General features: G+C 30.4%; 3 protein-coding genes across 3 annotated transcripts; 1 reads left to right on the forward strand and 2 right to left on the reverse strand.

Annotated features, from left to right (window-relative positions):
• Positions 1 to 8,269: 8,269 nt before the first annotated feature.
• On the reverse strand, positions 8,270 to 16,902 carry OCT59_004358 (uncharacterized protein; the record flags this gene model as incomplete). The annotated part of the gene is made up of 35 exons (XM_066148231.1): positions 8,270 to 8,467; positions 8,550 to 8,761; positions 8,834 to 8,993; positions 9,077 to 9,197; positions 9,284 to 9,332; positions 9,419 to 9,495; positions 9,568 to 9,849; positions 9,926 to 10,051; positions 10,126 to 10,293; positions 10,357 to 10,466; positions 10,535 to 10,712; positions 10,790 to 10,996; positions 11,064 to 11,230; positions 11,293 to 11,462; positions 11,539 to 11,688; positions 11,793 to 11,867; positions 11,940 to 12,011; positions 12,091 to 12,290; positions 12,367 to 12,548; positions 12,621 to 12,752; positions 12,852 to 12,960; positions 13,046 to 13,213; positions 13,288 to 13,545; positions 13,610 to 13,831; positions 13,914 to 14,210; positions 14,281 to 14,424; positions 14,501 to 14,695; positions 14,786 to 15,034; positions 15,109 to 15,250; positions 15,333 to 15,481; positions 15,560 to 16,116; positions 16,208 to 16,354; positions 16,428 to 16,578; positions 16,665 to 16,827; positions 16,895 to 16,902. 35 exons carry the CDS (start codon positions 16,900 to 16,902, stop codon positions 8,454 to 8,456), a joined length of 5,811 nt encoding a protein of 1,936 aa, XP_065996852.1. The 3' UTR covers positions 8,270 to 8,453.
• A 397-nt stretch (positions 16,903 to 17,299) lies between these two features.
• OCT59_004359 (Vacuolar protein 8) lies at positions 17,300 to 20,482 on the forward strand. Its single transcript, XM_066148232.1, has 12 exons — positions 17,300 to 17,647; positions 17,718 to 17,801; positions 17,899 to 18,021; positions 18,131 to 18,244; positions 18,317 to 18,439; positions 18,516 to 18,638; positions 18,722 to 18,844; positions 18,938 to 19,066; positions 19,144 to 19,518; positions 19,598 to 19,720; positions 19,784 to 19,927; positions 19,997 to 20,482. The coding sequence occupies exons 1-12, from the start codon at positions 17,617 to 17,619 to the stop codon at positions 20,161 to 20,163; spliced, it is 1,659 nt and encodes a 552-aa protein (XP_065996853.1). The 5' UTR covers positions 17,300 to 17,616; the 3' UTR covers positions 20,164 to 20,482.
• Positions 20,198 to 22,720, reverse strand: OCT59_004360 (uncharacterized protein; the record flags this gene model as incomplete). Its single annotated transcript, XM_025309496.2, has 4 exons — positions 20,198 to 20,938; positions 21,010 to 22,194; positions 22,268 to 22,594; positions 22,673 to 22,720. 4 exons carry the CDS (start codon positions 22,718 to 22,720, stop codon positions 20,600 to 20,602), a joined length of 1,899 nt encoding a protein of 632 aa, XP_025171200.2. The 3' UTR covers positions 20,198 to 20,599.
• Between the last annotated feature and the right edge of the window lie 927 nt (positions 22,721 to 23,647).

Here is a 23,647-nt window from a genome sequence, read left to right on the forward strand (position 1 = left end):
TGGTAGTAAAATCGCATCTCTAGGATTAATAGTTAATAAAAAATTAAATAAAATATAAATGATATATTTTTATTTTTATATTTTACTTAATTTCTCATCAAGTATTAATCCTAGAAATATGATTTTACTACCATTAGATTCGTCTCGTTGAGACGATTCCAATGAGCTATATTTTATCCTTTTCTGATCACTGGATCAAAAGTTAGCAAACTGCCTGATTGGTGACGGTATTTAGCGAAAATGCCAATCGGTCACCAATCGGTCACCAATCAGGTACCTGATTGGTGATCGATTGGTGACTGATTGATGCCTAATTTTTCACTTTTCGACCTGTGTTAAAAAAAATGTTGTGAAACGTTTTTTTCTAATATAATATAGTGAAAAAACGTTTTCGCAATATTTTTTTATAATTAAAAAAATGTTGCGAAACATTTTTTTCTAAAATAATATTGTGAAAAAACCGTTTTTGCAATGTTTTTTTATTAAAGAATTTAAAAAAATGTTGCAAAACCTTTCTTTCTAAAGTAATATAGTGAAAAAACGTTTTTGCAACATTTTTTTATTAAAAGAATTAAAAAAATGTTGCGAAACGTTTTTTTCTAATTGGTGGCATATTTCAACAAAGGGTCATGATGTCCTCCTAGCGTTCTTTACAAGGCCATTGGAAAGCCTATTGTCCTGTTTGAGTAGTCACTGCTAGCATATCACCTGGGTGAACTTTAGTCTTGGTGGTCACTCTACAATACCACTAAGGTGTGGTAAACTTTACTGTGGGGGCTTATGCTAGATGGACTGCATAGACGGTAAAGTTTTAAGTCAATGTCTTAGCAGCACTGGTAAAAAAATGGTCTACTCTACACTATCCTACACATATCTTACATATATCGATACTCAAAATGTGAAAATCATACAAATAATACACATATAAATACAAGTATCGAATGCTTATATATATAGTATACCTGATCAGGGTACCTGATATATGTATGATATATATATTAGTACCCGATATGTGTATGATATGTGTATTATTTGTGTATGATTTTCTACATTTTGAGTACCCAATATGTGTAAGATATGTGTAGGATAAATCATTTTTTTACCAGTGATAGTTTACCTTCTAATAGGTTTAGGCTGATTGTAGACATTTGTAAGCTTACAGGTATATAAGGTTCTAAGGTGAGGTTCAAATTTGACGTACTGGTGGGTGATTAGGATCCCGAACAATACTAATATAGGTAAGGTCCAGAAAAAAAATTTTACTATTAGCTGTACGCAGCACTTTTGACTATGATCAGTACGCATTTATAGCTCCTAACCCCTGAAATTTTTACAAAATACGCATTCTAATCCTCTAACTTCAAGTCAGTTTTTAAAATTTTAATTGGCTCTTTTATTAGTTGTATCAAATTGTTCTCTGTCTTTGTCTGCTTTACATCCTTAACATACTACATGTCTATTTAAATAATCTTCTTCATATCTACGGTTTAATTTGATTTCTTTCCCACATATACATACTACTTTTTTTGCATTAATAATATGAGTAACGTATTTATGTTTAGCCAATTCACTCTTTACCATATTTCCAATAAAACATTATGTATGCTATACAGAAAATATTTTTTTCGAAAAAAAAAAAATATTTTAAGATGATCGTTAAATAAAATTAAAAATGTAAAATTATTACAAAAAAAGGAAACTTATTTCCAAAATGTACCAAAAAATAAGCAAAACCAACATCTTACCATCTAAAATCCAGTCAAAATTACACAAAATCAAATTCTAACCTTATCAAAATTTTTTGATGATTGTACACATTCCCAAATTCTAACATATTGATAGCTACTAAGATGATGACGCATCTTCAGCTCCTACCTATATTAGTATTGTTCGGGGTCCTGGGTGATTCCTGGGTAACTGGATTGGTTACTTATAATAAAAGGAGTGATCCCAGTACCCTTAGCAGCTTACTGTTCTGGTAGTTACTGCTATTACTACCAGGGGATTTACAACTGTGGATGGCTGGTATGGTAATCGCGGCCTGTAGTGGGCTTTGAGTGAGACCATATTAGTAGTCTTAGTATTGCAGTACTTCTAAGCTAACCATTATGGAAGGACTTATAGATGTCTGCTCCGTTATATCTGCTATATGTGAGTGGTTGTTCACTCCTGATAAGCGCTAGTGAGTAGCATTACTGTCAGGAATTCTGCTACACTACAATTCATCTCTGTGGATATAAACTTAGATCGTCTTCCCAGTATGGTATATATATAGGGGGTAAGGGGATGAACATCCAGTTACTTTTAAAAATAGAGTAGGTTGCTTGGTTAACAATTGCTCATAAGATTGCCTGCCTAAACCTCTCCAAAATTCTATGATTAGTTTCTCCAAGATTTTACTATAGTTTTATTATAGTTTCAGCAAGGCTTTAGCAGTTTTGGCATTTATAATAAGTTTCGTCAGGTTTCGCTTTTCTCCAAAGTTTCACCAACTTTTTAATAAGACTTTCATATAGTTTCGGGAAAGTTTCGCTATTTTAGCATTTCACCAACTTGCCAAAACCCCTTAGTTTCTCCAGCAACCTTAGTTATTCAACGGTAAGAATGCCTTATCGCAACCTTGGTTGTTGGCGTTCCCTCCACAGAGCTTTAGTATGCCACCTATGAGATATCTCTTAAAATATAAAAATAAAAATAAAAATAAAAATAAAAATTTTTTTTTCATAAAAAAATGGTCTATATGATTAGCAATTAAACATCTATAAATATTTTCCTATTATTTTTTTTTTCTATTCTAAATATTTTTTAGGCATTTTACAAAATTATTCCATATTTTTAATATTTTTCTTTTTATATTTTTTTAAATTACTACTTTAGTTATTTTAATATATATTGATTTTATAATTTTCTAAAAATTAAATCCTTTCATCACATTTTTTCAAATAAAATTTTTTATTCCAAATTTCTTTTTTTTTTTTTATTCATTTATTATAGATACGATCTTGTCTTAATATAATTACGCTTACTTACATACATAAATTTAAAATAAGATAACAAATATATATAAGGACTAAGCATTATGAAACAAGACTACTTTTTTTAAAGAAAAAGTCAACCTGTTATCTAAATGATTATATCACCATTAAAAATAATGATACAATCCAAATTCTCAGGTGACTGTTAAGATCTGCCTAAAAATTTGCCCAGTGATCATCCCAATGGAATGCTAAATCATTCTATTTGTTCCAATTAATCTCATTGTCAAAGTCTACTATATAAACGTTATTATCCTTACGTTTCATCTTATAATTCGACTTCATTTTTTTTCATTTTACTACTAATATTACACCTTTTCTCTTTTTCCACTTATAACTCATTCCTATATTCCCAAATCAATATTTTAAAATCTAAAATTATTTTACTAATTATTAGTTTTAATATTTTTTCCAGCACCTTTGTATTTGTTATTATATATAATTTCAATAAATCAACCAATTGGTGACTCACTTGATTTTTTAATAAAAATGTAAAATCATATAAACTATTAAGATCCCACATGTCTAATTCTTCAACTTTACATTCAACTTGATGTCTATCTAAATCATTTTTTGAAATTTCAAAAATTATATTCACTAAAAATAATTTAAATCCTTTAACTATATACTGCATGACATCTTGAATTTTATCACATCTCCATAAATGTTCTTCTATACTACAAAAATTACATTTCCAACTTTCATCATAAATGTCCGGTTTCCATTTTTTGAGATTTACACATGTTGGTAATTCATTACAACAGATTTTAATTCTAAATAATTGTAGAAAATGGTTCTCAAATAATGTATTATGTTGATCTATACAATTTAATTTCAAGGATATTTTCCAATCTATTAATTCCAATAATTCTGGTTGCTTATATATTTCATTTCTATTCAACCCTAAGAACTCATCTATAAACTGAGCATTCTTAATTCCTTTTATTATTAGTATAGGATTATATTTTACTGGCATATCCTGCCAGCAAATTGTACTACTATGTAACAATAGAGTATCTTCTATTATCAGAGTTTCTTTTTCCATACCTAATTTTGCTAATTTATCTACTTTTTTATTATTTTCATTATTACTATGCGTTTTGATCTTAACTAATTTTATGTTGAAATGGTAAATTCTGATCATCTTAAACAACTACAACCATTTATTCCAAATTTCTAAAATATTTTATTGCTTTATTTATTTCACTATTACTATATCTATTTACAATAATTACTTTATATATACTTTTCAATTTTCTTTTTTTACTTTAATTAATTTATACACTTTTTTTTCCTTTATTACTATTCTTTTTAATTTTTTTTTTAATTCTGTTACTTTTTTCTTCTGATTATTATTAATTTTTTATTTTCTTTGCCTATTTTTTTTTTAGTTATTTTTTTTTTAATTGTTTTCTGAATTTCTTTTTTAAGTAATAATAATTTTTAACAATATCTGATTTCTTTTTCTTATTCTTTAGTATGATTGTTTCAACTTTCAATGATAAATTTTCTTCATTTTCTCAAGTATTCTTTTTATAATTATAATTATGCAAAAAAGATATTAAATATTTAATAAATAATATATTTTTCTTATTGAAATAAATTGAATAGTAGTAGTTCCATTTTTCTATAATTACTAAATAATGTTATTTAAAGAATTAGCATTATAATTTATATTTACTATATTATATTAAATTACTTAATATTCAGTAATTATAAAAAGTTGATTAATATTTTATTGGAAGAGTTATTTAGCATTATATTATTTAGATACATAATAAGAGTAATTTGCCACAATAATAGCAAATAACCTACTTGCTGGCATTTATGATTCTGAAAAAAAAAAGATTTATGCATTTGCTCAATTGTTGGAATCTCTTCTATATAGGGATGGGGAAGTTCCACAAATGAGCAGCTCGAACACGGTTCCAAACTGAGAACCGAGCTGGAACCGAGAACCGGTTCCGGTTCTCTAGAACTGAACCGTTTGACTCGAGCAGTTTGGTTCGGTTTATAATTATATATAATATTATAATGGTCATTTGTTGTTACGCCAATTGGCTGAAATCAAAAATGGATGATATTATTTTTCGGAAATACGTCATAATATAAATATTATATCATAATTACGTCATTGATTTTTTTTAATTTTTTTTTCAGTTAAATAATAAAAAGACAAATAATATAACCATTTCAATTATTCGTCAAAGATCAAATATATTTTACGTCGGTTAGATGCTAAAAGGCAAAAGTTTTCTAATTCTTACGATTATTTTTTAAAACACCATACGAAAAAATTCACCAATAATCAAAGAACTGAAAAATGTTTGAATTAAACGGGAAAGTTACGATAATTATAAATATACAAAATAGGAAATTTTGATTGTTCCTTTAAGTTGAAATAATAATTAATCGGTTAAGAAACTTGTATTTGATCCCGTACACTATGAAATTAACATAATCGTCCCTATCAATATGATGATTTGCCTAAAAAAGAATCTGTAATAAATAAATACTGATAATCTAAAAAGATTACTTAAAAAAAATCCACTCTCATCTCGAAATGTCATTAAGTGACGAAGAATTTGTTCCCGACCAAGAAGATTTAGTGCTTGATGATGAAGAGTTTGATGAAGAGTGGGAAGATGTTTTAGACCTTGATGAGACAGCTAGCCAGTTGTCACGTATGAATATAGGATCAGATACTGACGCTTCGGATATAACAACTACGTTAGGAAGTGCTGTATGGCAATACTTTGATAAAAATCCGGCATATGCTCCGGGCTATAATATTTGCAAAATATGTTCCAATAGATACAGAATAACAACGAACGTTAGTACTTTGCGAAAGCATCTTAATAAACATAGTTTAAGTGTACCTAAGAAAAAATACGTTGTAATTGAAAAAAGAGATCCTTTTGATGAAGAAGAACAACAAATTCACGATAAATACCTTACTGATTGGTTGATCTGTGACCTTCAGCTATTCACGGTTGTTGAAAACCATTATTTTAAAATGTTCATCAATTTTTTCTGCCTGCGATATATTATTCCTGATAGACATAAGGCAAAAGGTAATTTATTTTAAAAAACTTTTTAAAACTCACATAATAACATCTAATTTTCTTTCTATTTAAATAGACTTAATAATCGCTACATTTACAAACCGAAGAGACGCAGTTATCAACGAACTCCATAAAATCGAAGGAAAATTCGCGTTAACGGCAGATATGTGGACGTCTACCATAAATCGGGAGGCGTTTTTAGGACTCACTATACATTATGTGGATTCCAACTGGAAACTCCAGAATTTTCTTCTTGATATCGTCCCTTTTACAGTTAGCCATTCTGGAGCAAATATGGCAAGAGAAATAATGCGAACTTTGGAGGAGTTCAATATTTCCAATAAAATCGTCACGCTCACAACAGATAATGAATCTGCTATGATAGTTTGCGGGAGAGAGATTGCTTTAGATATGGATGATGGGTTTTCATCCATGATTTTTTCTCACTACCGGTGCGCTGCACACATCCTAAACTTAGGTGTGAAAGAGGGACTAAAACTAGTTAACGATTCCATTAAAAAGGCTCGTAAACTAATGAATAGCATTAAAAATTCGACTCGTCTATGTGATAATCTTCGCCTCTTGTGCAACTTAAAAGAAATTAAGTACCTTAAACCTATTATTGATGTAGAGACACGCTGGAACTCTACCTATTATATGTTGAGGCGTTTGGAGGTACTTGAACCAGCACTAGTTTTACTAGTAGCTGATAATCGATCAATTCATGCTTTTTACCCAAATGATGACGATTGGATTGCTATCAAAGTAAATAATTTCTATTAAATTTTAGAAAATTTAATATTATTAAAAAAAAAAATAATGCACCAATTTTTTTTTTAAAAAAAATTAATATTACTTATTTTTAAATAGGATACGCTCTTGCTTCTTGAACCCCTAGAAAAAGCTACCAAATATTTGTCGGCATCATCTTATCCAACGATGGGTGAGACTCGCTTTATTTTTTCGGGAATCCAGGCACATCTAACGAAAAATATGGAAAATGAGACCTTTACGCAACGTGAAATGGCAACTTTGATACACCGGAAAATAAGACAATATTGGATGATTATGGATAAATCTTCGATTACTTCTGCAATTCTGGACCCTCGAAATAAACTTACAATATTCTCGGATGAGTCAAGACTAAGCGCTCTCCAACATATTCAAGACACATACAATACATATAAAGAATGGTCCTTACCTACAAATACAAAACAATATGCTCCTAATAGTACACGCCAGTATTTTGCACGATTGCAACAAATAAATGAAGAAATTGACCAAACCAGCGACGAAATTTCTCCAGTAATTCCAGCAGTAGAATTCAAAGAATTGAATCGGTATCTTCAACTACCGATTGATGAGGGGACCGATCCTCTAACATGGTGGCAAGCGCATTCTAACGAATTCCCGGTATTATGTAACATTGCGCGAGATTTTCTTTGTATTCAAGCAACGAGTGTTGCGTCGGAACAAGCATTTTCGGTAGCTGGAAATACAATCACTAAAACCCGGAATCGTTTATTGCCGGAAACTGCAAGAGTTTGTCTGTGTATGAAAAGTTGGATTAATAATAAGCTAGTCAAATAATAATTTTTTTTTACTTAGCCAGTTAGCCTAGCTGTTATTCAGTTTTTTTTTACTTTACTTTACAATGCCACTAACTCGAATTTCGTTATTTTTCACTGATGTCAAAAAAAAAAAACATTTTAATAAATAAATATATAAAGTTAGCCAAATATATAATAGTAAATAATAAGTGTCTTGATTTATTTGGCATAAGAAAAAGAGGCGATTACCGAAATTACAATAATTTTTTTATTTTCAGTTGCGTTTATTTAAACAAAGTGTGCAACTTTAAAAAACCAATTAAATTGGCAATATTTTTAAGGCTATTACTAAATTAGTAACGAATGTAGATGATTGGATCGTCATTAATTATAGATCAAATTTAACCGACTCGAGCCGACTCGAACTGACTCAAACCGACTAGAGCCGTTCCATGAAACTGAGCTCGGAGCCGGTTCCGCCGCTCAGCAGAACCGGAACGGAACCGATGGAACCGTCCCCATCCCTACTTCTATACCTTTTTTCTTTTGATTTTTAAAATAATTAAAGGTAATAAAATTCAAAAACTTTTAGGTAATTTATAAAATAAGCAATTCATTATAATATTAAAATAATATTTATTCTTATTTTTTATTATTAGTTATATAACTCTATTAATTGAAAATTGTCCATTGTCGATGATGTATATAATTCTATATTATAATAAAAATGTTGTCCTTATATGAATAAGGATTAATTAAATAACTATTTTTACAGGATTATGATTTTTTTATAAAATACAAATCTAATATGGAATACCTATGATAATTATCAAAAAGGTAAGATTAAATAACATTTCTAACATTTCGAAAATTCTTAATAAATTGAATAAATTACTTACCATTGGTTGCTTTCTGAAAACTGTCATATAGAACCGTCCTCTTATTCTCAAACGATTGATTAATTTTTACAATCATAAAATCGGCCGCTTGACGCTCGGTTTTATCCAATTGAAATCGATCACGTAATCTTTTCAAAGTGTCTCCTTTAAAGCATGGTAGCCCAGAGCCAAGCATTAGAGCCACGCATTGAATAATTTGTTCAGCATAAGGTCTACATGAATAAAACGGTAAGAATTTTTACAAACGTAAAAATTTTAACATAAATTATTTGAAAAAAGTTTACCGTGATGCCAAATAAGCTTTAATGCATAATTCTGAAAACCATTTAAATTGTTGTACATCAGCTCTTCCACCCATCACTTGAATCATTTCGGTAGTAAGTTTAAATGGCGAACTCTCAAAAGTAATTCCACCAGGAGCGATGTCAAGTATAAACCCAAAATCTGTTCATAATACACAATTTATGATATTATCAGAAAAGTACTTATTAATCAAAAGTTTTAACCGTTTTTTCCTTTAAACTTACCAATATGAATAATATATCCTTCATTATCTAACATAATGTTACCATTATGACGATCTTTAATTTGTAAGAGAAAAGATACGACTGAGTATGCTGCAGCACTTTGAATAAAACAATTTCTTGCCTATATATTCACGTATATTTTGTTTGTTAATACAAATCTTTTTTTTTAAAAAAAAAATATATAAAAAAAAATATTTTTTAACCAACTTTTTGGAACGAAATAGAATCTACTCCTCCATATGTTGTGACAAAATAGCTAAATAAGAACCAACCAGTGTATTAATTTAGATAAACATTCCATTTATCCATAATTTCAATAACTGAAGTATATATAATCCTTACTCGTATAAACTGTTCACTTTCTCGCGCCCTAATTGATCGCGTGAAATTGAATTTGGAATTACATCAATCATCCCACACTAAATGAAAGAATTTCTTTGATTAAATTAATAAAGAAAAAGGAAACTTATTCGAGTAAAATTTTATATTACCCCTGGAGCTGTTGCGACTACTCTATATGGGAAAAGATACAGATCCAATCCCACACTAGTAAAAATATTCTTAAAAATTGCAATCAATTGCAAGGCAAGAACATCTTGTCGGCAATCATCACCAACTTTAAAGATAGCTGATTGAAATACATCAATAGTCTTAGGCTCATCCTCATCGTCATACCCGTCAATCGAACCGGATTGAATTAATGTTTCTTTGATCTCCTCAGAATCATAATCATATATGGTTTTCCGAATTTTAAATGTAGCCATAAAAGGAGCCTACACAATGAAAACAATGATTTTTCAGCGAAAAATTTTATTATTTAATATATAATATTATTAGTGTCCTATTCACCTTCGCGTGACTTTGTAATGGTCTTCCTGACTTGTAGTCTATGTCTACTACCGTTCCCTCCGGATTACTTGGTAAATAAACTCCAACATCTACGTTTATTTTTGCCATTTCCTCATCAATCTTTTGCTGTTATAAAGATAATGAATAATAATTTTAAATCATTGGTATGTTTTCATTTCGATAAATGAAAGCCACCGTACCTTCTTTTCAAGTTTTGATTTTTTGATATAAGGTTTTAATTTGCCAGATATCGATGTAACATTTTTAAAAAAAGTAAATTCTCTTTCGTAAAATGCTTTATCTTCACCGGACAAGGATTCGACGATATGTTTAATAATACGATCAAGTGTTGGCTTTAACGAATCAGGCTGTAACAATAAACTAAAAATTAGCATAAATATTTCAAATAATTCCTAATATAAAAGACTTACTATTGCGCATTCATCATCTTTATACATGTTTGCATTCATATTCCATATAATCTGATGTGCAAACAACTGAGAAATTTTGGCAGCACCCATTATAAACCTTTCTACATATCCTATATAAAATGATTTGTTAAATATTGAAATAAAAGCTTAGAATCAGGAATATTCAATTCATACTAACCCCATTTGTCGTATCGTAATGCTTGTACAATTTGGGGAATATAAAAAAATACAATATCGACAGGATGACATTCCAAAGCACGCATTGCGTATTGAAGGATTAAGGAATTATCATTGTACGTAGATGAAAAGTAAGTGATTGCCGTTATTGGAGGTACAGGAGCCCAATATAATAAGTACTAATAAGTAATTTTTCGAGAATTAGTAAACATTTTAAAATACAATTAAAAAAAAAATGAAATATAAATTTATCAACCTTAAGTTGAGAGAGCACATTTTGATTTAGCTTATCTCCAAGCAACAACGGTAAGGCCTCTGCAACCCGCACAGCCTCACTAGCATTATTTGCTAATAATTTATGAAGTTCATTTTGAACGAATGGTTGTTTAAACCTGAATGCCATTTGAACTGCCAGCTGAGAAGAAATTGACCAAGCATGTCTAACATTATTTTTCCAACTATCCTATTATTTAAATTTTTTATAAGCATTGAATATGATTAAAAAAAGATTAAAAATTTAAAACATTTACCTCGGTTAAGCGACTTTCTACTAGAGAAACAAAATTTTCCTTAATTGGATCCGGTATATTTAATGGATTACTCCAAGTTGCCAAATTACTTATTTCACTTTCAAGAAACAATAGCAGTAACTTTTTTGATTTTGTAGTCTGATTCACTATTTCTTCTCTGTTTTTATCTAAATAATTAAACAAGGTAATGAATAAAAAGGCTTTATAGTAAATTTAAAAAGAAACATACCTGACAATGCAATCGAAATAGTATTTGACAGAGAAAATTGAGAATATTTTTTAGGTGTAGTAGATAGAACCTCACTCAATTCGACTTTATCATTTTCAACCAATCTATAAACTTCAATTAAAAGTTTATACTCCGTAATCATTGCTCTCTTATTACCACCATAGGCCCATCTGAGTAAAATTTATCATGTAATGAAAGTCATAATGAAGAGATTTACAACAGAAAATAAAGCAAAAAGACAACTACCTTGGGGGTAAGGAAAACCAGGAAAAAGCAGAATTAAATATTTTCGTACGAAATTTATGCTCGATTGAAGCTTCCATGCGATTCGATTGTAAAATTTTAAGTGCACACATAAGAATTTGCAGTCTACCTTCACGCGATAAAGAGTGATTGCTGAATATAAATTCATGATAATAATTAGTAATTGAGTTAAAGTTCCATTTTTTTTTTTCCTTTTTTTATAAATAAATATATAAAATAAGAATAATATATTTTACCTTATAAGGTCTGAAGCATCAAGGGTTATTTGAAAAAACCTAAGATAGAGGTCAACCAATTGTGTACATCGATATCTAAATGCTTGAAACCGTCCAGATATAAATTGTAACCAAATTAAATGAGGACCAAATAGTGATTTCGCTGACTTGTAAACTTTATCTCGGGTGGCTTTATCTGAAGGTGCATATAGCATTTTATTCACGAAAGGATCTTTTACACTTTAAACGATAAAAGATACACATCATCAATAGTGTAAACAGATTTAATTATTGGATTTATTAACCTTTAAACACTTACTTGAGTATAGAAGAGAACAATCCTTTTCGCTGTCTTATGGTCCAAATCCATCCATTCGCGATTTCTATCATAATCCTTTTCTCAACTACAGAGGTTTCATTTATTATCCAAGTCCATATGGAAGTAGCCAGCTTTAACGATTCAAGAGTAAAAATATAAATTGGAATCCATACAACATACTGAATGATTTCTTCGTCTGTCTATGAATATAATTTAAATTTTTAATAAGAAATCATAAAAATGTTGGGAAAAAACGCTTCAGAAAAATTATATTACCTTAGGTGAGGATATCAAAATGCCAGCTGCAAAATGCAGCGTACTATTTAACTCTTTCATGGAAACATGAGAGCCTTCATGAATTCTTTTTTCCAAGAGAGCTAAGCATGCTTTTATTCTTTGTTTTTGATCTGCAATTATTTCTTCAGAAAGTTTAACTGGTGAAAGTTCTGGGGTTTGACCTATAATTTTAATATCTTTTTTAATATATATTGTAAATATAAAAATTCGCTATTTAATACATTGTAAATAACCTTCAGTACTAAGGGAAGCTAGCCAGCGGTTTGCTCCAGCAACTTGTCCATAAAATTGTCGTCTAGTTGAATAATCTTTAATAAACTCCGAAACATTATCGATAATTGCACTTGGTACTCGAGGAAATATTACTTTAATACAAATTGTTATTTATAAAGAAAAATTTTATATAAATAACATCGACCAATTTTATAGTTATCGAATTATTATTATAAATACAATGAACATACCCGAATTATAATCGGCTTTAGAAAATGCTTTTCCTATCTCAACTGCAATTGAACGTCCCATATGAACAGAATTATCTGATTGATAAGGATCAAATTCTGCCAGATAATTCTACAATTTAATAAAAATACGAAATAAAATTAGCTTCATTATAACTTTAATCCGTTATCCGTTATAAGATTATAGTAATTGATACCTCTAATAATCCTCGAATTTCTGAAGGTGCACGTGACATCGCAACTGTTAACCATTTTTTGGAATTTTCACATAATCTTGATAAAATTTCTCTTCGATAATTATAATCATCAGTAAGATCAAGTGAAACTCCGACTTTTGGTGAAGTAAACGTGTATACTGGCGAATACTTCATTTTGTAGATTAACGATTAAAATAAGGAAAAAAATACCTTCATTTCATATTCATATTGTACAAACATACCTCGTTCAAGTATTCGGCTTCACAACTTTGCCATACTAACTCAATTAACTCCAATAACAAAAATAATAATTTTTTATCACATAGCAAGGAAGGAAATGCACTCATCAAACTATCAAGATGTTTTATAGACAACTGACTAACTTTGCCAAGACGATGACAAGTAGCAATCATAAGGTCATGTACTTGATTTCGAAGGTTTTCGTTTATAGTATGTGCAATAGCTCTTTTAGAGCATTCTTTGATGAAAACTTCAATCACCTATTCAAAAATGCTGGTAAGGATTTATTCAATCGATAAACCAATTCAATTTCTTTTAACTGACCTGATTGCCAATTTCTTCCATACAGCCAACTAGTTTACTAGCATTTATGCCCTGATTAACAAAGTATCTTAAGATAAAAGAACATTGCCCCATTTGACTTCTCATTATCTCAATGTGATACACAGAGAGTAAGAATGTTATTTCGGCAAAAGAAAAATATTTTATTTCAGAGGCACGATTAGGTAGGAAAGAAGATAATGAGGATCTAACATTGGCAAGATCCTGATGAAAGATTACATGGATTTTAATAATAATAAATCATTAAAGTATAAACAGTATAAACCTAATTAAAAATATAACTGACCTGATCAGAATTACCTCTACGTAATACCGAATTAAATTCTAAGTCGCTCTCAAGATAATTCGTAGATTCTTGCACAAGTGGCGGGGTCTTTTGAGCTATAACTACTAATGAATCTCTCCACTCGCGCATCCAAGTCTCTTCTGATACAAATCCATATAATACGCAGTGGAACCAAAGGTTTCGAAAAAGTGAGACTAATTCTTCAGAGGCATTCATATGAGCTTTAAAATCATCATGAGACAAGAGAGTTTTAAGAACAGGAAGCAAAATCCCAATTTCACCCGCCAGTGAAGTAACCTAAAGATGTAATGAATAATTTTGTTATAATTATTTAAGAATATCTTTATCGTTAATATGTCTGTTTTACCTGAAGTCTACCGTTTTTCTCAACAGTCTGTTGGATCACAACTCCTTTTTCTACGAATAACGACAAAATCCTTAGCAAATAAAGACCATAAAACTCCGGTCGAGAGTTTAGCCTACTTGCTAAATCTAATTGACACTTAAGAACCTTTAAATAATAATAAATAAACATATGAACATATGTATTAATTAAATAAACTTTCAATTAAAAAAAAAAATCTTACAGCCGTAGTAACCATCTTATTTTCTGGCGACAGTGACTGACGACTAATATCTTCAAACTTTTGAACAATTTCAGAAAAGACTTTTTCCGGTGAAACTAATGCGACATCAACAAATTTTTCAAGAATAAGCGTATCCAATGCTGGTGTATGATTATGAAGACGCTGACCAAGCATAGATACTGAGAATGTGGTGATCTAAAAGAAATACAATAAAGAACAATTATATATTGAAAAAGTAATTAAAAAAAAAACGTTATAATAATTCTAATAATTATAATGATGTACATTGTCATCTTTCAAAATACAAGCAACTCCAGTAACCGCGCAAACTATATTTTCATACATCTGTTGACGTTGCTCTTCATTACGCGATATACCACTAACTGAACTATGAATTGACATTTGATCCGAAGCCATTGAAGAATTTGGAGCGAGAAAATTTTTTTGAGAAGTCAGTGAACGGTCATGTCCACCAGAAGAAAGAATCATAAGTAGATTATAGATAACGGATTGAGAAGTACCCTGATTCATTGCCTAAGACAATGGTATTGGGAATCTAATAAGTTCATAATAATAAAAAGTGACAATGCAAAATTATGGTGACAAACCTTTAGACAGTAAGCAAGACGAATTATAGCATAATCTAATATAGATATGTCCTTTTCAACTGTAACAGCCAACTCGAAAATAGTTGACGGTGTAGTCAAAAATCTGCGAATAGTTTGGATCATATTCATGGCCTCAGGAAAACTGTAAAAATAAAAAAAAAAGATATAATTTTTATTCCTTTCTTTTTAATCAAAACTTATACCACTATTTTAATTATACAAACTTTAAAGCAAGGAGAGTAGTTGCATCAAGTGCAGACTTTTGGACTTTAACATCCGGTGTTTGTGGAACGTTAAATAAAGATGCAGTCAATTTACTTATTAATACATCATCAACTTCATGCAAATAAATACTTGCAATAGCTGCCAAATCCTATAAAATTATTGGGCTAATTCAATTAGTATAATAAAAAGAAAAAGTAGTATTGTTAAATGAGTATAACAGTCATACCAGGCTAGTAGCCATTATTTCTCTGACATATAGGGAAGATGGATAGTCGTTGCCTTGCGCAACAAGATTATCCAATAGACCTGTCAATTCAGTAAAATATTGCAAGGACATAACATAGATCTTACGTAAAGCTTTCCTGACATAATCTGTCACAGCTATGTGAATATTTGCTTTACTCTTTACTAACATTTCCCAAATTTCTTTGAATGTCATTGAGGTCACGCTATCATCATAATGATTGCTAGCAATAATAGCGCGTGCCAGCATGTTTCTCATCATTGTAGTTATATCTAAGATAATTCCATTACTTGATAAAGGTGAGCCTCGATGTTGGTATCTCGATAAAAATTTCTTAGCATAATAATGTTGTGGTTCTAAAGATTGTATTACTGTATCTATAATTTGTCCAACTTCCTGTAAGCAATCGTTGTTTACAAGAGATTGAGTTTGATGAGCCACGGATTCAAAATCATTACAATGCCAAGGAAGATGTGAAGTTTGAAAAGCACGAAAAAAGCCTTTTAACAGAGGAAGAATTACAGTGCAAATGTATTCGGCTATCTCATCGAATAAATAGGTAGCAATATTTTTGAATTAATATAAAAACATCTATTATTAAAATAGAATAATTTAAACAAGATTACATACCATTTCCACATCTTAATTGATCCGCCAACTTTCCGAGAGATGCGCAGACGTCTTTAAAAATCTTGTCTCGGTTTTGACTAAAATTAGTCGCAATTTTCAGTAATCCTGATATAAGCTTATCTGAAAGCTGATCTGGTAATGAAAATTCTAACATAAAAATATAAATTATAATTTAATAATAATTATCAAATTGAAAAAAAAAAATAATTTAAATATTTACCCCTCCATGTAAGATCCTGCTCAAAGGAAAAGATTGGAAGATATCTTAAATAATTTAAAAGAATTGGAAGAATTTCATTGACATAGGTTTCACACTTTGTATTAGCTGTAAATGAAGCTAAGGCCGATACGTTTTGGGTTAGAGTTTTTGTCTAATGTAAAATACCATTTAGTCGATTGAGGATAGTTAGGTTAACTTTTAATAAGTCTAGATAATTATTGATTTCCGAGAACGTACCATTAAAATGACGTGTTTTTCTTTTTCACCCCCATTATCATCGTCTAGTAACTCTGGACATCTTTTTATTAATCGTGATACTTCATCGTTTGTAGTACCTGAGTCAATACTTAATGTATCAGCTAGTTGATCTAATACTAAGCCGTGAAGGTCAAATTCAAGACTGAAACAACCAAAGGATTATTAATAAAAGTCTATACGTCTAGAATGAGATATTTAAACCTTTGTACCTGTCCATTGATAGTAACAATTTGGTTACAATACTTCAAGTTTTAATATAAAGGAAGGGAAGCTGTCAAAATAAAAAATAATAAAAAGATTCATTAATTCGGACGCAAAAATATTGACAATTTGTCATAATATAATGTTTTTCATACCAATAGATTACGTGGCGCAGTTTGAATACTCTAGAGGAAAAAAAGGCCAAAAAGGAAATAAGGGAAGTACCCATGTGCTCAGTCTGAGGATCAATTAAAAATCGAAAATTGATCGACGAAGCATGGTTGGGGCGTGCATCAGTTATACAACTCCCGAATAAAGTAACGGCAAAATTTTTTTAATTCAGGCAATTATGTAGTTTCGGCCAGATTTATTATTCCAATATTAGAGGACTAGGCAGGTGATAGAAAAAAATAAGGGCGTTCATCACAAACAGTATATTCTTCGATTTCTCGTTGTAAGCTTTTCATAAACATTTCAAGATTATCTCTCGAATTCATTATCATCAGTGACTTTCCGTTGGTTGCTTTCTTTCGCAAGGGGCAAAAAGTAAACTATTCATTGTGGAACATTTATCGAATTCCTGTCGGTTTAAGCTATTTGCTACGGTTCGCTGGAGTAAATATTTTATATAAAAGTACTCCGCTTCCGTGTTCTAGTTGCCACATTCTTTGGCATTCTAGTCCGTCGGTTTTAATTTATATAGTTAATATAAAGAAAGTAGGAACGTACAATGGGAGCTTGCTTATCTTGCCTTTTTGGAAGTATGTCAGTTTTAAAGAGTTTTACTTTTTTTTAGAAAAAAAAAAAAATCCTACTAAGTTATTTCAATAGGGAGAACAAGGAGCGCGCTTTACGAACCATTGTTGCAAGAAAATGAACGTGAAGCGGTTGCTGATTTATTAACGTATCTTGAGAGTAAGCTCTTCAATTCATATTTGTTAATTAAATATTTATTTACAAAGATAATAATTCGTTATTTGATAATAATTCGTTACTTTTAATTCAATCCTAGATCGTGCCGAAACTAATTTTTTTGAGGGTGACCCATTGCGTGCTCTTTCCACACTGGCTTTTTCAGATAATTTGGATTTACAACGGTCAGCGGCTTTAGCCTTTGCGGAAATAACTGAAAAAGGTTTCTTTGAATTAGATGTTTTTTCAATTTATTGAAAAGTAATTATTTGTTCAAATTTCTAATTAGATTTGTTTCATTTTTTGTATTTTAATTTGGTCGTTCCAAGAAGACGTTAGGGAAGTGGACCGAGAGACAATGGAGCCCATCATGTTTCTCCTTCAATCTCATGACGTAGAAGTTCAAAGAGCAGCCTCCGCAGCGTTAGGAAATCTGGCTGTTAATAGTAAATATCGTCAAATTTTTTGATAAATTATTCTTTAAACAAATTCTAAATCTGCATTGACAATTAATTTAGCGGAAAATAAGTTGTTGATTGTACAAATGGGAGGATTAGAACCATTGATTCGACAAATGTTATCACCTAATGTTGAAGTTCAATGTAACGCAGTTGGATGCATTACCAATTTGGCTACACATGGTAATTCATTTGAGTTGAATTTTTTTTTTTAATGATGTTTTAATAATTTATCTATAATTGAATTTTTCTAAATCAGATGAAAATAAATCGAAAATTGCAAGATCTGGTGCTTTGGTACCACTTACGAAATTAGCTCGATCAAAAGATATGCGAGTCCAAAGAAATGCAACGGGCGCTTTATTGAATATGACGCATTCTGGTATATAATTACTTTAACATTATTACGCTTTTGTAATTAAGTGTTGTGACAATTTAAACATATAGCATTACTTTCAATTATAGATGAAAATAGGCAACAGCTTGTAAATGCTGGTGCTATACCTGTATTAGTTGGCCTTCTGAATTCACCAGATACTGATGTTCAATATTACTGTACAACTGCACTTAGCAATATTGCCGTTGATGGTATCTACAAACATTATATATAATTTATATATTTTTTGATTTTACAATAATTAACTTTAATTTGTTTATTACACTAAAATTATTTCATTGTAGCCTTAAATCGAAAAAAGCTTGCCTCAACAGAAACCCGTCTTGTACAGTCTTTGATTGGTTTAATGGACTCCACTTCGCTAAAAGTGCAATGCCAGGCAGCTTTAGCATTGAGGAATTTAGCTTCAGATGGTAATATTTTTTTTTATTCGTTATGAAGTTATTTTACGTTTTTCGGTTCTTTTAATAAAAAAAAATTTTTATATTAGAAAAATATCAGCTTGAGATAGTTCGTTCCCGTGGACTACCCCCTCTTCTAAGATTACTTCAATCATCTTTTCTCCCTTTAATCCTCTCGTCAGTAGCTTGTATTCGTAACATTTCTATCCATCCACTTAATGAATCTCCAATAATTGATGCGGGTTTCTTGTCACCTCTAATTCAGCTTTTGGCTTATGAAGAAAATGAAGAAATTCAATGTCATGCTATCAGCACGTTAAGGAATCTCGCTGCTAGTTCGGAAAGAAACAAACGAGCGATCGTAGATGCAGGAGCTGTGGAGCGAGTACGAGAATTGGTATTAAATGTGCCATTAAGTGTTCAAAGCGAGATGACCGCATGTGTAGCCGTTTTAGCATTAAGTGGTAGGTTTATTTATTAGTTGAAATCATTATTGCAAATTATTTTCTTGTTTAACTTTTTTCTTTTTTCTTTTTTCTTTAGACGAATTAAAACCTAGGTTATTAAAATTAGGTATATGTCAAGTGTTACTTCCCTTGACGAATTCTTCTAGCGTCGAGGTGCAAGGCAATAGTGCTGCTGCATTGGGAAATTTGTCATCAAAAGGTAATTAATGTTATGATTTTTGTCTAAATCTAATATTTCAAACTAAAACATATAAACCTTTAGTTCAAGATTATTCGCCATTCGTTAACGTTTGGGAAAAACCGGCGGGTGGTTTACATGGTTACTTACAACGTTTCTTAGATAGTACAGACAAAACATTTCAACATATTGCAGTTTGGACTATTGTCCAATTTTTGGAAGGAAGAGGTAATTACTTTTTGTATGTTGAAATAAGATTTTAAAACATATTAATGAAATGTTTTTAACAATACATAGATCCAAAATTGTCTGCAAATATTTCTTCTTCAAGAACAATTTTGACTGCAATAGATCGCTTAGCTAGAGTAACACCTGATGGTGAAGAGCCCTCGGATGATGATGATGATTCAGACGAAGGAGAAATCGTCGCTTTAGCTCGTAAAACATTGAATCTCTTAAAATGATAAACAATATAAATAATTCAGATTTCGTAATCAATTAGAACGAAAAGAATCCAAAATTGGAGGAGCATGTTTTTATTTTGATAATCTATTTTGGAAATATTTATGCCATTTTTTTAGTATTGCAATAGTATTATATTTATAACATATTTGATGTATTTATGTAAACCTTCAATATTATAAGAAATAACATTAAAAAGCATTAATTATTATTGCTTTTTCCTGCATAATTCAATATATTAATTATTTAATTTTTGCAAGGCGTGAAAGATTCTGCAATAATTTAATAAAGTCTTCATATATATATATTAATATTAGATTGAAAAATGGACAAACGAACATATTATTAATGGTCATTAAGTTATACTTGATTTTTGAGATGTTGACAAAAGAGTTCTTTATCTTGTAATCAGATTGTCTTGCCTCATCACATTAATAATTAAGTTAAAGAAAAGGGAAATTTTGATTTTTTTGGACTCCAAGTTGCACGCTGATTATCCATAGAAGGACTATACTGCATTTTAGCTACAATTTTTTCGACTTCTCGGCAAGAACGTTCACGACGCTCAGTGGGAGAGTCGGCATCTTGGTTTTCCAAACGATATGATCGCAATTTATCAATTTTTTTGATTACACTATTCATAAACATATCTTTTTCTTTTGTAGTTGAAAGATGAAAACGCTGCGAAGCATATACTGGAGTTGTGGCTGACTTTGTTAACTCATTTGTCAGTTTCGTCAAATCTTGTACAAGTTGTTGTTCAGGAGAATGCCAATCCTTTATTAAAAGGAAAAAACTATTAATAACTCGAGAAAAAAAATTCAAAATATCCTTTAAAGAATCTTTACCTGATCTGTCATGCGATTTTTGTCCAAGCGATCAATAATCCCATTTAATTTTGCTATCTCCAAATCTCGAACTTGTCGAGGGCTAAGCACTACACGTTGGTCAACAAAACTTCTTGTAGCAGACTTTTGTATTTGATTTACCAGACAATTTAAAGTTTGATATTTCATCACTAATGTTGGCTCTGCACGTTGTTCTTCATAACGCCCTCGAGATAATTTTTTAATGGCAGATGATAAAGCAGCAGCTGTTATATCTTTCTTTTGACGTGGATTTAATTCTACACGTTGATTATTAAGTTGCGGAGCTACATAATAAACACGTTCTATTGCAGAAATAACATTATCTAAATCTACTTTAGTTTTTTCACAGTCCATTTTATTTATGCCCCCCGAACAATACTTAGGAGGTTCGATTAGCGTTGAATCATTTTTGTCATCATTATGACAAGAATATCTTGGAGGAGGATCAATATTTAACCGATCTCGGCATAAGGTCGCGACAATTTCCATTAATCTATCAATTTCATTCCAAGTGGCAAGTCGTTCATCCGCAGCCTTGGATTGATGAGATAGACTCGCACACTGATTTTGTAAGATTGTTACTTCTTTGTGCAATGTACTATATATATTATCTCCATTCACCTTATATATAAGTTCCTCAGCAGAATGAGAATTTGAAGGACCTGAACTTGTATTAGAATTTGAGTTTCCTTGTATTTCATTTAATTCTAAAATTCGGTAAAGGTACCCCAAAAGTGCAGCTAATGTACACGCCAAACTATAATCATCGTTAGGAACGAAAGGAATATTAGCATCTAGATGGTATTGAATCCTATCAAGTGCAGCAACATCAGGTGAAGAAATACACTTTGAATCAATTTGTTGCATTTCATTTTTAGTGCCCAATTTTGTTGCATTGTCAGCAATATCAGCTAACAATTGGGAACGTATCCAAGCATCCCTTTCCTTTTTTGATAAACTTTCAAATTCAGTACTCACATTACTAGATAATATATGACTATAAGAAGCGCGTCTTCTCCAAGTATCTCTTGATATAGGCATGGTCAATTTAAATGCGGGTGGTGGTAAAACATGTAGTGTATTCTCTGACACGATTTGACGGACTAAACTGTCAAGTGCTATAAGCGCAACATGCTTTACGGTTGTCAAAGACTCTATCACATCCTTAATATATTAATTGAATTTAATATATGTTTCAAACTCGTTGGCTATAACCTCATCAAATTCATGTATTTACCTGCGAAAGTAAAACCTTATTCATTTCTTCTCTTCCGGTCATAAGATTTTCGAAGTTTCGTGTATTAGATGCTTCTTCAGAGACATAAAACGTTTCAAAATTATGACTCGTTGATGCGTTCATATCTTTAGATGAATTTATTGGCAATGTTGATTGCTCTATATCAAATTCAAGTTCGCTAAAGCTTTCGTTTAACAACAAATCAAGAATATGATGATCAGTCTCCTCAAAAGAAAGTGGCGGTAAAGTCGGTGACGCTAAACCGGTGCCGCTCTCGCCCTCTTCCAGCAGATCTGTAGGACGACCTATACTTGCGGGCATAGAACTCTATTACGATAAGTTTGTAACATTACTAAATTAATTATCATAAGTATTAATGAATTAACATTCAAATTATAGACATACTCGTTTCACTTTCTTTGTACGGCGCTTTGGCATCTCGGCAGTAGCCATCATATATTTTATGCAAGATTATTTGTAATTTGAATACAGGAAAGACTATTTGCTTAAAATAAGAATTTAAAAAGAAAAGAAACAAAAATGAAGTATTTATAAAACTAATGTCTTACAACGTTTATAGCGTGTTTCTTTTTCATTTATAGTAAAGTTCTCGATGGGTAACACACATTTCAAGTATCTATGCAGGGACTGATTTTCTGCGGATGAATCTGTCTGTATCGCAAATACGACATCCTTTTTTGACCCTCCTATATGCGAATGATCTTATCACACCAACAGCACCCAGAAAAATTCTTCGATCACGTGATCTGTTTTGTTTATCACATCGTCACACCCTGTCCGAGTTTCACTGTTTATATTTATCTGAGGGGCAAAAATTACCTTCTTGACCCTTCTCGCATTACTTTCTTGACCCAGTCAAAATATGCATGATTATGTATGACAAAAATGTTCCTTTCTTGACCTGAAACGCGATTGTGATAAACAAAAAAGAAATTTTATTTTTTATTTATATTTAACAAAAATAGCGTGCAATCTGTCTTTTGCGAGTTGCGAGCATGGTCAATACTTTTTTATTTCTACAATATTGATAAAATTAAAATAATTTTATTTTATTTACAAAAGATAGCTGATAAAAAGATTACATTTAAGAGAAATACATTAATTAGGTAATAAATACTAGCATAAAACTAAATATTAAAATATTAAAATAAAAAAAAAAAATTATTTTGTCATTTAATCATTAATGATAAAAAAATTTAATCTTTGTGTATATCTCTTGAAAAATTATGAAAATAAGAAAAATAACAACGCGTTAATGTTTTTTGCAGGTCAAGAAAAGAATATTTTTGTCATACATAATCATGCATATTTTGATCAAGTCAAGAAAGTAATACAAGGAGAGTCAAGAAAGTAATTTTT

Source organism: Rhizophagus irregularis, chromosome 12 (assembly GCF_026210795.1).
Source record: "Rhizophagus irregularis chromosome 12, complete sequence".
Lineage (NCBI taxonomy): Eukaryota > Fungi > Glomeromycota > Glomeromycetes > Glomerales > Glomeraceae > Rhizophagus > Rhizophagus irregularis.